General features: G+C 38.5%; 1 protein-coding gene across 1 annotated transcript; it reads left to right on the top strand.

The window, feature by feature from the left end:
* Nucleotides 1-3,726: 3,726 nt before the first annotated feature.
* LOC109622804 (uncharacterized) lies at nt 3,727-13,014 on the top strand. Its single transcript, XM_020077246.3, has 3 exons — nt 3,727-3,895; nt 12,569-12,661; nt 12,752-13,014. Exons 1-3 carry the CDS (start codon nt 3,815-3,817, stop codon nt 12,833-12,835), a joined length of 258 nt encoding a protein of 85 aa, XP_019932805.1. The 5' UTR covers nt 3,727-3,814; the 3' UTR covers nt 12,836-13,014.
* Nucleotides 13,015-13,800: the final 786 nt, after the last annotated feature.

Here is a 13,800-nt window from a genome sequence, read left to right as displayed (position 1 = left end):
GAGGACTACCAACGAGCGACGAACGAAAAGAATGCCGCCAGAAGTCGAATGCTAGTGGCCGGTACCCGGCAGAACAGAGAGCAGTACAGGGTTGCAAGAGCAGAAGAGAAACGAATCCACCGCAGGAAAAAACGGCAACACGAAGAGAGTGTTATTGCTGAAGCGCAGGAAAGCATGGACAGGAACGATATGCGGAGATTTTATGCAACTGTCAATGGCGCGCGGCACAAGACTGCGCCAGTGCCCACCATGTGCAATGACCGGGAAGGAAATTTGCTGACAGACAAAATAATGGTGGCAGCCAGGTGGAAGGTGCACTTCGAAGATTTGTTGAATGGTAGCAACGAAGGAGCACCCAGGAACAGGATTAACATAATGGATGACAGTCAAGCAGTGGAACCACCAACACTGGATGAGGTTAAAAAGGCCCTTAAGGAGCTGAAAAACAGCAAGGTTGCTGGGAAGGACGAGATCCCGGTCGAACTTCTTAAGCACGGAAGCGAGCAGCTACATCAATCAATCCATCAGATTATTATAAAGATTTGGGAGGATGAAGAATTGCCCACCAGTTGGTTGGATGGCCTCATATGCCCAATCTACAAGAAAGGGCACAGACTGGAGTGTGCCAATTACAGAGGGATTCCCCTTTTAAATTCGGCGTATAAGATACTGTCGCGTGTCCTGTTCAACAGACTGCGACCTCTTGAGGAGTCCTTCGTCAGCGAATACCAGGCTGGTTTTCGTGAGGGCCGATCAACGACGGATCAAATGTTTACCCTGCGGATGATCCTAGATAAATTTCGGGAATATAACTTGCAGACTCACCATCTGTTCATTGATTTTAAAGCAGCGTACGATTCAGTGAAAAGAAATGAGCTTTGGCAGATAATGTCAGAACATGGTTTTCCGGCGAAACTAATTAGGCTGATACGCGCAACGCTGGATGGATCAAAATCAAGTATTCGGATCGCGGACGAAGTGTCTACGTCGTTTGTGACCTTGGATGGATTGAAGCAGGGGGATGCTCTTTCAAATTTATTGTTCAACATTGCACTCGAAGGAGCGATTAGGAGGTCAGGCGTTCAGAGGAATGGCTCTATCATCACACGGTCGCACATGCTCCTCGGTTTTGCGGACGTTATTGATCTCTTCGGCATCGATCGTAGGGCAGTGGAGGAAGCTTATGCTCCTCTGAAGAGAGAGACAGCGAGGATAGGCTTGACGATTAACTCTACCAAGACGAAGTACATGATAGCGGGTAGAGACAGAAGCAGGCCTAGTGGCGTTAGTGCTGAGGTAGTGATTGATGGGGAAGTATTTGAAGTTGTTGTTTATCTTGGAACACTTGTGACATGTGACAATGACGTTTCCCGTGAAGTGAAAAGGCGTACTGCAGCTGCGAATAGGGCCTTTTACGGATTGCGTAGCCAGCTTAGGTCCCGTAACTTGCAAACGCAAACAAAATTCGCTCTGTATAAGACGCTGATTCTTCCGGTTGCCGTCTACGGTCACGAAGCGTGGACGTTAAAGGAGGTAGACCGAAAAGCTTTTGGAGTTTTTGAGCGCAAAGTGCTGCGGACAATTCTCGGTGGGAAACAAGAAAATGGAGTGTGGCGCAGACGCATGAATCACGAGTTGTACCAAGTGTACGAAGATGCGAATATTGTAAAACGTATAAAATACGGCAGACTTCAGTGGGCTGGACACGTAGTGCGAATGTCGGAAGAAAGAATAGCGAAAACAATATTCAGCAGAGAACCCGGTAGAGGTAGGCGACTTCGTGGGCGGCCGCGAACTCGCTGGCTGCACGCGGTTGAAGAAGATCTACGATCCCTACACGTTCGGGGAAACTGGAGGAACATCGCCCAAGACCGACGAAGATGGTGCTCTACTATACGCTCGGCATTGGAGTAAAGTTACTTTGTAGCCAACAAGGTATCAAGGTAGGTACCTAAGGAAAACTTTTTCCATAAAAATAGCGAGAGAACATAGGAATGCCGAAAATATGTTAAATAAGAGCTTAGTCTTCATCCTTTGCAAGAAAAATGTAAAAAAACTAGTATTTTTATGCACAGAAAAAAAATATCCATGTTAAATTCAGTGAGGAATCAGGCATATAAAGGTAATGCTAGAATAAGTGCATATTTACATGAGATAGCATGGAACATCACATTATGATCGTGTAATTCACCAACCATCATGAACTCTGACCTGTTACGTGACTACAAGCGAAACATTATACGATCATGATGTAGTTTTACGCAGCATCTGATGTAAATGTGCACTAAATCTAGGTTCCCTTTCTGCGCATGATTTTTTGCTGAATTTTACATGAATATTTTTTTCATTCTTTTTGGGATCAATCATAACTGGTACAGTATAGCTATTAAGGTGGCCCACACTTATATGAAGAACAAAAAATTTAAAAAATGCCAAGTCCTACATTTTGAGTAAAATGATTCATTTTTATTATGGTTTGGGCAAATTTTTAAGTTTCAATCAGTGCAATTATTTTATATGAACGTGGTCTTCTGTTCACAAAATGTTTCATATTGATTTGCATCGTTAATGGTTGAAAATCTACTATGACCAATTTGTGATACTATATCATCGAAAGGCACTATTGGGCTAACAAAAAGTAACTTTTTTCCGGAAATTTCTTAAATCAGCTTTTGCTAAAGTAACTGCATGACAACTTATGAAGCAAACAATTTAGGAAGAAAACTCCTTTAAACTCTTATAAAGCAAAAAGGCTAATAGGGGAATCACAAAAATAGCTGTTAAATTACCATCCCTTTCATTACCTTTCAGTTGGTGATTCCCTAACAATAAACAATGCAAGTCTTACGCAGATCGGTGCCAATTTCTTCGAACACGGTCACCATAAGAGCAGCTGACAAAACGGTAACAAATACCTACATGAATGAGAAAAGACGCAGACTCCTACTAACGAAAGCAGCCACAACGAGAGCAAAGTCTTTGGGGCATCCCCGCATCTGGAATGACTCACTCCACCTTAAGTTGGCTTGAATGAGAGTAAGGTACTACCTTCAGCATCATGGTACCTTTTCGTTATTCTCTACAAGCTTATAAGCGCCACCTGGGTTCCGAGGACGGAGCGGGCGGCGTCAGCGTGCTCCACGATAATAGCCATCTCGAGTGTCGCCTTTAACCACCGCGTTCACCGGCCGGCGGTAGGGGAATCACATGCGCTTAAGAAACGTTTTGCGTTGTTGAATGTAACTATAATGGGATGCTTTTTTGATCGCTTTTTTTTATGAATAATCTAATTAGAGTGTGATGGTTTTGAGTTGGATGCGGTTAGCATGAAATGAAACACTTCAAAGTATTTGCTGTCAACTGAACAAATGGTTTAATATTGTTTTGATGCTTATTTGCGCTCAAAATAACTACACTGGTCGACAGAATTGAGAACGACCGAAGTTTGTGTCAGCAGCATTTGAAGGATAAGCACCGAGTATTGGCGGGGTTCAGAGAAACCTCGTTGACAAACTTCGGACCAGTTGGTGTTAAACTATACTCTTCTGATTTATTTATCTTGCCAACTTTTCCATCGTCGACCTGTGTTATCATTTGGTCAAACACCTTCAGTGAATGTCTTCTCGCACGGTGTGTAATGTGTATGTACTTTCATCGATAAGCAGAATGAGTAGCAAAAAGGGAATATAAGCCCATCACGGCGGAAGGTACGATACAGTTGCGTTTGGATTGCTCACAGTGTAAGGCGAAGTGTTGACATCTAGTGTGATATTAAAACATTCTAAGACATCGATAGATAATTAAATAAGGAACAATGAAGCAACAAACAGTGTGTATTTTACTAGCCCTCGTTCTGGTATCAGCAGCGTATACTGATGCTTTGGTGTTTGTTTATGTAAGTTTGAATTGAGATAAACAATTTTTTTGAAACTGGCTGTGCTAACTTAAACTAACCTGTTATTTAATATTTTTAGTACCGTAAAACGGGTATCTTTGATAATGGGGGTAACTTTGATAGTGGGACAGGCATTGTACAGTTTATCTTTTAACTATGATTCCTTCAATCAGTTAAAAAAATGGCAAATTTAGATCAAAACTATACATATGAAAGTTCATTTTAGATGTATTTTCATTAAAACCCAGTTTATATACAACTTTTTGAGCAAAAAATAAAAATTGTTGATATTTTTTTCATTTGTCAACCCCTTAAAACAATCTGCTATACTACTTCGTTTCAACTATTTTTTTAATGAATGGACTCTTCTCGATAGATCCATCACAGTAGATTACAAATCTGGCCTTGAATGTCCTAACGAAGGGTGTTTTTACGAAATGGAATCATTTTTGTAATTTGGGACATACATTTCCATACACCGAACAACGCCTAAAAGTATGCAATGTCATTGTAATTTCATGTAGTTAAATCTGGGTTGTTCAAGATTTGTTCATAAAACATTCAAAAGCTACTCAAAAAACAAAAACTCATCATGAATAACATGTAATCATATGTTGATGTACCGTTAAACATATATTTTTATTATGATTAACCTGGGCTTGTTAGGGAACTATCTGTAAGTAAAAAGGAAAAACTGTTCCTTTTGAAACTTTTTTTGACCCCGGGAGTAGTTGCACCGTCCCAGACGGGGACTGGCCTAAGCCCCAAGCGGCTGGTCTGAGCCTCGGCCGCTTCCGGGGTGGGCACACAAGGCCGTCTTCTGCCTCCCGGGTCCCAGGGCGTGTTAGTAGGGGAGAGCTTCGGATGTGGGAGTCCTAAAATTAATTTTTGAAATGAACTTACGGTTTATTGATAGTATTCAACGGCGGGCGGTGATGGTTATGACGGGGTGGCAGTGGTATCCAACCACCACAGGTTACCGTAGAGGGACGCACAGAAGAATGGGCCGGGCGACACACGTGGGCGCCGGTTGCGAACCAGCTTCGCAAGCGAGGGAGTCCGTAGAGGTATGCGCAAACGGATGGGCCGGTCGTTACAGATGAGTGCCGGTTCTGACCTTCCACGGTTGGCGTTCGTGTGGAAGAACAAAAGCTTGATGGCCCGCGGGACGGCTTCGGGCGTCCCAGATCGGTGGCTGGATCAGAGGCCGGATCGGCGGCCTTGGCCACCGTGATTCACCTCGTGCCAGGCGGAGAAAAGGCGTGAAGGTGTGGAGGCCAGACGCAGACGGTGTGACAATGAAGCGACGAACTACTGGCTAATGGTTGCTGGCTCGGGCGACCGCCCGGGGGAATTCAGAACCACTGGAGTTACAGGCAGGAACGGAGTAACGCTCCGATGGTGTAGCTGGAGCCACGAGGTCGGGTTGGTGTCCGGCTTGAGGCCCGGTCGACAAAACTCCTGGGGGTCTAATGCCAAGCCTGGGTCAAACGGGAATCACTGGTTCTTAATGGTGTTCGAAATACCCGTCGGCAAAACCACCTCGAACAGTCTCAAGTCGAGTGATCGGGCTGTCACACGTAGGACGGATATTTTCCGAAAAAAAAAACCACTTGGACACTTTGTTCGACAATCAAATTCTGGGGATACTTCCTCGCGGTATGCTCGTCTGTTCTCTACTGACCTCCTCTCAGCTGCCTCGCTGTAATATCGCCCCTACCAGCACTCAGTTTTTGACGGACTGTCGGTCAGCACCGCGTTTTCCTGCATCCGCCCACCTGACTGCCGCGATCGCTCAGCCACCCATCCATTGCGAGGTGCGTTTGTAGCGTTAGCCCATCAGCCGCCCACCGATTTAATTTGGACGTTGCTACCTTTACAATGTATTTGAGCCTACCGTCCCACATCACAGTTAAACAAAACCAAATGTTACCGTACGGTAACACTTTGAATTCCACTAAGAATTTGCATCCTTTGACAGATACGTATTTCGACCTCAACTGTAAGGTCGAAATACGTATCTGTCAAAGGATGCAAATTCTTAGTGGAATTCAAAGGAACAGCACTTAACGCGATTTTCTTTTTACATATATTTTTAGAAAGATAATGATTTTGGATAGATAAATTCACTGTGCTTTTCACTCAGTACTTCACAAACTCATTTTTATATGTAGAATTAGTTAAACAACAATGTTTTGATATAAAAATTCTATAGACTGGTTCAGAAATTATAAATACACTTTGTTTATTAAATTAAATGAACTGTTCTAATGATTTTTACCAACTTCTTCCAGAGTATAACATATTGTACTCCATATTTTTATATTTCCTTTCAATTGTCTTGATATTTTAAACCACAGTCGTGGTCTCTAACAAATAACTTAATATTTCAAATTTGTATTTGCACAAAGGTGCTATTTAATGAGTTCAACATTATTTATCACTAAATACCAAAAATCATTTAAATTTTTATCACATTCGCTTTCTCAAAAAGTTGTTCAAGGAATGCCTTCATCAAAATTTGGGAAAAATCGATAAAGGCATTTCCACAACATTTTTTCGGAGTTCAAGTTTCTTATTTTTCAAGGTTTTCTACGGAACATAAGAACTACCACACAGTTTCTTAGCTTTCCTGAACGCATTTAATCTAAACGAACTGATTTGTTCAGCTCATTCGATCCTTGAGATGGGAAAGCTTGTCATACCATAAAAATGAATGCAGTAAGCAGTAATTAAGACATTGCAATGCATTGGTTTGCTTAACGTTTGTTGCTACTGGTGTTGTTGAGAAATTTGAAACAAAAAGTTTTGTATTGAGAAGACCCGTAATGGTGGTTCTTGATCAGATATTCCAGTTTTTTCTCTTAGCAATCGAGAAATATCTTTTATTATCGATACAGCAATTTTCATTGTGTTTGGAAATTGAATATTTTATCTGTGAGATTTTTTTCTTTTCTACTATGCTACATTGAATATTTTATCTGTGAGATTTTTTTCTTTTCTACTATGCTACATTTTTTGACTACTTTGTGCAACTTCAAATTTTAATCATTTAGTTTACAGAGCCCTATTTTTTAACTTTTACCAGAAACATCAACAAAATTGGTATTATTTGCTTCGTTAGCAACTTTTTTGAATATTGTGCTCAAATTCAAATGGCAGTTAATCGTTAGTGTATTTATAATTTCTGAAGCAGTCTATGTGTATATGTTCCACAAAGCTTCTCTCATCATGTTCATACTCCTAAGATTTCAATCCGTGATTATTTTTTAAGATTTAATGTGTTTACACTAATCCAAAATATTTAGGATTATCGGATACCCCAGTACTTGTTTTAAAAATATAGAATTAGGGGAAATACTGTTTCATGGAAAAGTGTTGGGAAAATGCACTGAAAAACTATCAAAGTTACCCCGTTTTACGGAATTTTGTAATTGCTTTAAACAATAATAAACAATTACGTTTCCATACATGAGTGCTGGGTGTAAGAAAATCATCTACGTATTTTTTGCGATATTTTTGAGCCATCATAAGTATAAGAAAAAAAAACTTTTTAATTGGTTGTGGCTCTCTCGTACAAATCTCTTGTGTTACATTTGAAGTTTTTCTGACGATCTTTAAAATGTAAGGGAATTACTCATAAACTCTCTCCGGCAAATTTCAGAAAAAATACCTTTATAAAAAATCTCATTTATATTATATATTGTAAAATACTCTTTCGCATGCGAATTTTATGTAATTCGCCAATATGATTATTTCCAAGTTTTCGCTCGTTTATTCGAACAGTTTTCTGGAATATCTTAAACATGAGGAAACGTGATTATTTATTTGTTTACGCACTCACAAATTTACGAAAAAAAACAACCCTTGTTGTAACAAACTTTTGCACCCGAAATTTATTCAATCATCCCACAAATTCTTTCTGAAGTTCCTCAACGGGATCTTCAAAAAAGTTATATTCATTTGAAAAAATAATTTCTTCATGAATTTCTTAAAAAATCCTTCGGTTTTTTCAGAAACTTGTCAAAGGATTCATGTAGGAAACCGTCCTAAAAATCTTCAGAATTTCTTCAAGCATTTCCTTCATAAAATCTTCTAAGGTATTTAAAAACAATCCGCCCGGGATGTCTTAAGAGGTTTCTGAGAGAGCTGTTTCTGAAATTCTTTAGGGGATTTCTTTAGAAAATTTATAGTTTTCTTTAGATTCTTTCCCAAATTTTCCTAGAGATTACTTTAGAAATAAATTTAAGAATCGATTTATAAAACCTTTATCGAATTCCTTCCGTAGTTACTCCACGGATTGCTTTAGGATAACCTGTAGAGTAAGGTGGCCCACACTTATATGAAAAACAAAAATTTCGAAAAATGCCAAGTCTTACCTCCGAAATCAGTAGTTTTGGACTTCCAGAAGCTACGTTCAAAATTTTAGCAAAATCGATTGAGCCTAAGGGGGCGCTCATAACGCTTGAAGTTTGTATGGGAAAACTTGGCCAAATGTATGCAGAAATTTTAAGTTTTCGATTTTTGCCGCTAGGTGGCGCTGTAAGCGTTCAATAATCAAACCCTTTGATATTATTGTAGGTGACTATATGCCAAAGAATTTTGTCGAAGACCGCAAAGTGATCCAACGTCTGTGAAAAAAGTTATGCCCTAGGTAAAGTGAGGATAAACTTTATTGTTGTTTTTCCAATACATGTAAAGGAATAATATCAATAATGAAATCTCAAAACTTTGCCTCACTTTGCTTAGGGTATAACTTTTTTCTCAGCCGTCGGATCACTTTGCGGTCTTCGACAAAGTTCTTTGGCATATAGTCACCTACAATAATATCAAAGGGTTTATTTATTTAACGCTTACAGCGCCACCTAGCGGCAAAATTCGAAAACTTAAAATTTCTGCATACATCTGGCCAAGTTTTCCCATACAAACATCAAGCGTTTTGAGCGCCCCCTTAGGCTCAACCGATTTTGCTCAAATTTTGAACGTAGCTTCTGGGAGTCCGAAACAACTGATTTAGGAGGTAAGACTAGGCATATTTCGAAATTTTTGTTTTTCATATAAGTGTGGGCCACCCTACTGTAGAGAATACCCCAGATTTTTTTCTAGAGAAGCTTCTATGGTTTTTTTCAGCAATTGCTTCAAAAATTCTTTTAGAAATTTGAACGAGAATTCTTATAGGATATTTTTTAAAATCCTTCCAGCGATATTTTTCAGAAAATCAAAAGTTCAAACTTCCGGTCTCCAAGAATTTCCTTAAAAATTCTTCCACAGACTTTTTGATAAATTCTTCTAATGTTGCCTATAGAAATTCATCTAGGGATTTCTTAAGGAATTTCTCCTGGGCTTTCTTAAGTTATCCCCTCAAAAACTTCTCCAGAATTTTTTCCAAAAGATCTTTAAGTTGGACATTCATGGGTTCCTTCTGAAATTGCGAAATTCTTCTTGAAATTTGTTTAGAAATCCTTCTGAATTTTTTCCTAAAAATCCTCCAGTATTTTCTACTGAGGGTCCATTAGATATTCTTCAAATATTTTTCTTCATATTTTTTTAGTGGTTTCTTCAGCAAGTTTACCAGAGATTCCTTCAGAAATTCGAATAGTTATTTCTGCAAGAAGTCCACCAGAGATTTGTTCAAGAATTGCTTTGAGTATTGGAAATTTCCGCCGGAATATGTCCAAGAATTTCTTAAGGGTTTCATCCAATTATGCAGGAATTCCTCCAGAGAGTCTAGCATTATTACTTTCAGTGTTTTAATCCTTTGGAGCCGAAGCGGTCAATTTGAACCTGGCGATGAACCGAGCATAACAAAAATACTCGAGGCCAACGAGATTGCTGCAGCAGTGGCGAAAATATCAGGATCTAAAGGGTTAAGCGAGAATGCTTCCAGAAATTCCTGGAGGAGTTCAATCAGCTACTTCTTCAAAATTTACCTCCGATATTACTCTACTCATTTTTTATTTTTTCTGGCATTTACTCTAAGAACAACTATTAAAATTTCTCCACGGATTTCATGAGGATTTTTTTCAAAAAAAGAAACTTAGAAACTCCTACACAATTTTTTATAAAAAATTCTCAATAAAATTTTCATAGGGATCGTGACAAAAGCTTATCGAGGCGTTTCTTGAAGTATTTCTACATAAGGCTGATACAAATTTATATTTTTGTCTTCCCCTTCTCTTTCGAAAATAGATGGACGGATGGATTATTCTCTTTAAAGGGGCAGATAAAAAAATATTTCTCAAAATTTCGGGTCTTGCTAAGAATTCTTTAACAAATCCAATGAGTTTGTCAATATTTTCAAAACAAATGCTTTATTATTTTTATCCCCCTCGACCAGTCAAAGAGTGGTGGGACAAAAAGTGAAATAAATATTTGTATCGGCCTAAATTCCTTCAAAAATACGTCTACAGTTTGCTCCTAGATTAATTTCAGAAAATCCTCCAAGAATATTTAAAAAGAAGATTCTTCAGAACTTCTTCAAACTTTTCTAGGAATTCTACCAAGGGTTTCCCCGAGACTTTTTCCAGATATTTCTCCAGAAATTTCTCCTGATTTTTTTCATGAATCTCCTTGCGATTCAACCAGAGCTTCATTCGGAAGTACATCCTGAGTTTCCTTCAGAAATTTTACCGTAGATTTTTGTGGAATTTAGAAAGAATAGAAATTCTTCCTCGTTTTTTTAGGTATCCATCACCCATTTTTAAAGAAGTGTCTTTAAAATTAGAAGGGCTTATTATGGGATTTCAACAAGGGATTACTTCGAAGGTAAGGAGTTTTTTAGACATTCTTCTTATTTTTTTTAAAACCCCCCAGAGATCACTTTGAACATTATTCCAAGGACTCTTTCAAGAATTCCATGAGAAATTCCTTCAGGATTAAGATGTTTCTCCATTGAATTTTTCATTAGTTTTTTCATAAAATGCCCAAAATAACTGGCAGAATTTCTGAAAAAATCCTTGAAGGAATTTGTTAAAGCACACCTGTGGAAATCGGAAAAGGTAATGATGGAATTTTTGTAGACAACCCCAATAAATTTCTGAGGAATCCCTGGAAGAACTCCTGGGCGAATCTGAAGGAAATCTTGGAAAACTATTTCAATCAAGTTCTCAAGAGATATTGCGTAGAAACGGCTATGTCAGTCTTAATTTACTGACGATTTATTTTATTCTACCCGTCGTTCCGGCCATGATTTTTGGCCTTTTTCAAGGGAAAAATTGTCTATCGTCCTTGTCCGTGTTACAATTTGGATTTGCGTTTGTCATGCAAATTGTAACAAGGACAAGGACGATAGACAATTTTTCCCTTGCATACGGCCAAACTCCATGACCGAAATGTCTTGTAGAATAAAATAAATCGTCAGTAAATTAAGACTGAGATAGCCGTTTCTACGCAATAACATCCAGTTCCAGTCGAGAAATCCCAAATCAGTTTATTAGTACGGATTAGTACACAAAAATCTCTGAAGTACTGCCTGAAGAATGCATTCTTTGGAGAAATTCTTGCTGGGATCCTGCGACAATCTCCCTTATATTAGAATTCTAGAAAAAAAAATGATGAAAGAATCTCTTAAGGAATTCCTGGCAGTGTTCCTGGAGGGTATCTTGGAGAAAATGCTACAGAAGTGCACGGGAAGCAATACATTCTAAAAACAAATCTTTGAAAAGGGTTCTTGCTGAACTCGTGAAAAGAATGATAACAAGAATTCCCCTTTCGCGGTAATTACAGAAAATAAATTGTGAAGAAATTCCAGGAGAAATGTAATACACCCGATTCTTTTTTTGCACGGGTCGTTATTTTGTTATAAATCAGTCAATTTTGAATTGATTCTCATGAAATTTTGTACACTGATAGTACTAATTGTGCCTACATGTGCACAACATTTCATGAGAACCGTTTGAAATTTGACAGATTTACAGCAAAAACCAGACCCGTGCAAAAAAAAGAATCGGGTGTACCAGTATTTTTTTCGGAGATTATCCAGAAATTTCTACGAAACCTGTGGAAAAAATCTAACGCGATCATAATTTGAAACATTTTTAGAACTTGTGGCAGAGGGCATGAAGACATTCTTTGTATTTATCACCATATTTGTGAAAAATTTTCAAAATAAAAAAAAAATCGGAGAAATTGCTTAAAAAAGGCATAATCAAGAAGTTCTACAGTTCTATAATAGACGTGATAGAAGTCTACTAGTACTTTCAGCAGATTTCCGAGACAAATACTTCCTTCATTATAAAAGGATGTTTTTTATAAAGAGATTTTTACGGAATTTGTTTAAATGTTTACCACCCGAACTTAAGATAAAGCTTTTGAGAAAAAGTTTGACGTTTTTCTGTTATTTCGTTATGCTTGATATTTGAAGTAATACATTGACGAAAATACTTGTTGAGAAAAGATTGTTGCAAATTCTAGAAGATTATGTACGTAATCATCAAGTATTGCTCAAAAAGCTCCAGGAAAAATGCCTGAATCATATAATGCTCAAACTTTTGAAAAAAAAACGAAAATTCTAATGAATTTCTCAATGTGAATATTAAACAGATGTATTAACAGAATATGCACAATTTCGATTAATATTTCTCCTCCATGATTCTCAACCTCTACTGATGATCTGATGCCCCGTTCTCGAATCCATACTTTCGTACACTCCCTACCACCCAACAATCTGCACAGGCCAAAACCTGTGCCGCATGCAAGGCATATGGAGCGAGGTCCTGCGGATATGGATACATTCACTCCAAGGGTTACGTTTCCTGTGATGGTGCGGTAAGTAGTACAGCCTCTCGATGCGGTTCCATCCACGTCGTCTGTTTCTAATATCCCGAAAACCCTATACTGTTGCGAATCTTTCCATAGAATTCGATTGCCAGCTGCAGTGACTGTCAGCGGCGGTTCGGAAGATGTCGACAGAGTGCCATCACCGAGTGCTACATTGGATGAGCTGTGTTAACGGTGGCGGTGGTGGTGGTGGAAGTGGCCCGACGTTAGACGCTAGAAGCAATTACCTATCTTTCGCAGAAGGCTTCGTTGTGCTTGGAGTTGTGGCGAGCATGTGTGGCATTGATTGATCCTGACGAAGAATAAATCGAATTGCCCTTTCGGCCAAAGTTGAAAGTGAAGTTGTGTGGTTCTAGTTTATTTGTATCCGATGAGAACCCATGTGATGCTTGATTCTATCCATCATTTTTTGTCTCATTCAAATATGTGAAAATGGATTACAGAGAGGTTCAGATTTTCTTACGAGGCTTAACTTCGCTTGATCTTCTCTGAAAACATCGTAATCCTCTTAAGCCGCCCCTAGAAATTACTGGAACTCATTTGGAAACCCTCTGAAACTATCTGATACCTACTGAAATGCTCATTGATACCCTGTAATCTCAGAGATCCTGTCCAATGACAGATGAACGAATGACATTTGGCAGAATGGCTGAATTCCTGAATAGAACAGCCCATGCTCAAAAAAAGAATACACTAAATATGCTTGGAATACACTAAATATGCTTCAATCAAATGCCTTTCGGCCATTTGTCATTTTGCCATCTGTTGGGAGACATTCCTGAATTCCGGGTTCCAGAGATGTCATAAAAGCCAACCAGAAAATACTAAATTAACAAAAAAAAATATGTAATGTATAAAAATATAAAATATGTATGAAATTGTTTTTGGAGCTCTTGTTCAGCTTTTGCGCAGTTTCACAGGCAGTATCGTGGTCAGTCTAAAGTTTAACAGGAACAACCTTACATGTACCAAAACCAGATAGATAGATAGCTGCAAGGGAAAGACAGTAAAAAATACTGATTTTTCCTTGATGATGCTATCAACGAATTCTAAAAACTTAAGAAATAACAAGAAACCCTAATCTAACAAGTATTATTCTGAGCTAGTAAATCTATTTCCAATATTCA

Source organism: Aedes albopictus, chromosome 2, assembly GCF_035046485.1.
Source record: "Aedes albopictus strain Foshan chromosome 2, AalbF5, whole genome shotgun sequence".
Taxonomy (NCBI): Eukaryota; Metazoa; Arthropoda; class Insecta; order Diptera; family Culicidae; genus Aedes; species Aedes albopictus.
The sequence above is the reverse complement of the archived record's forward strand: the minus strand, read 5'-3'. Positions and strand labels throughout refer to the sequence as shown.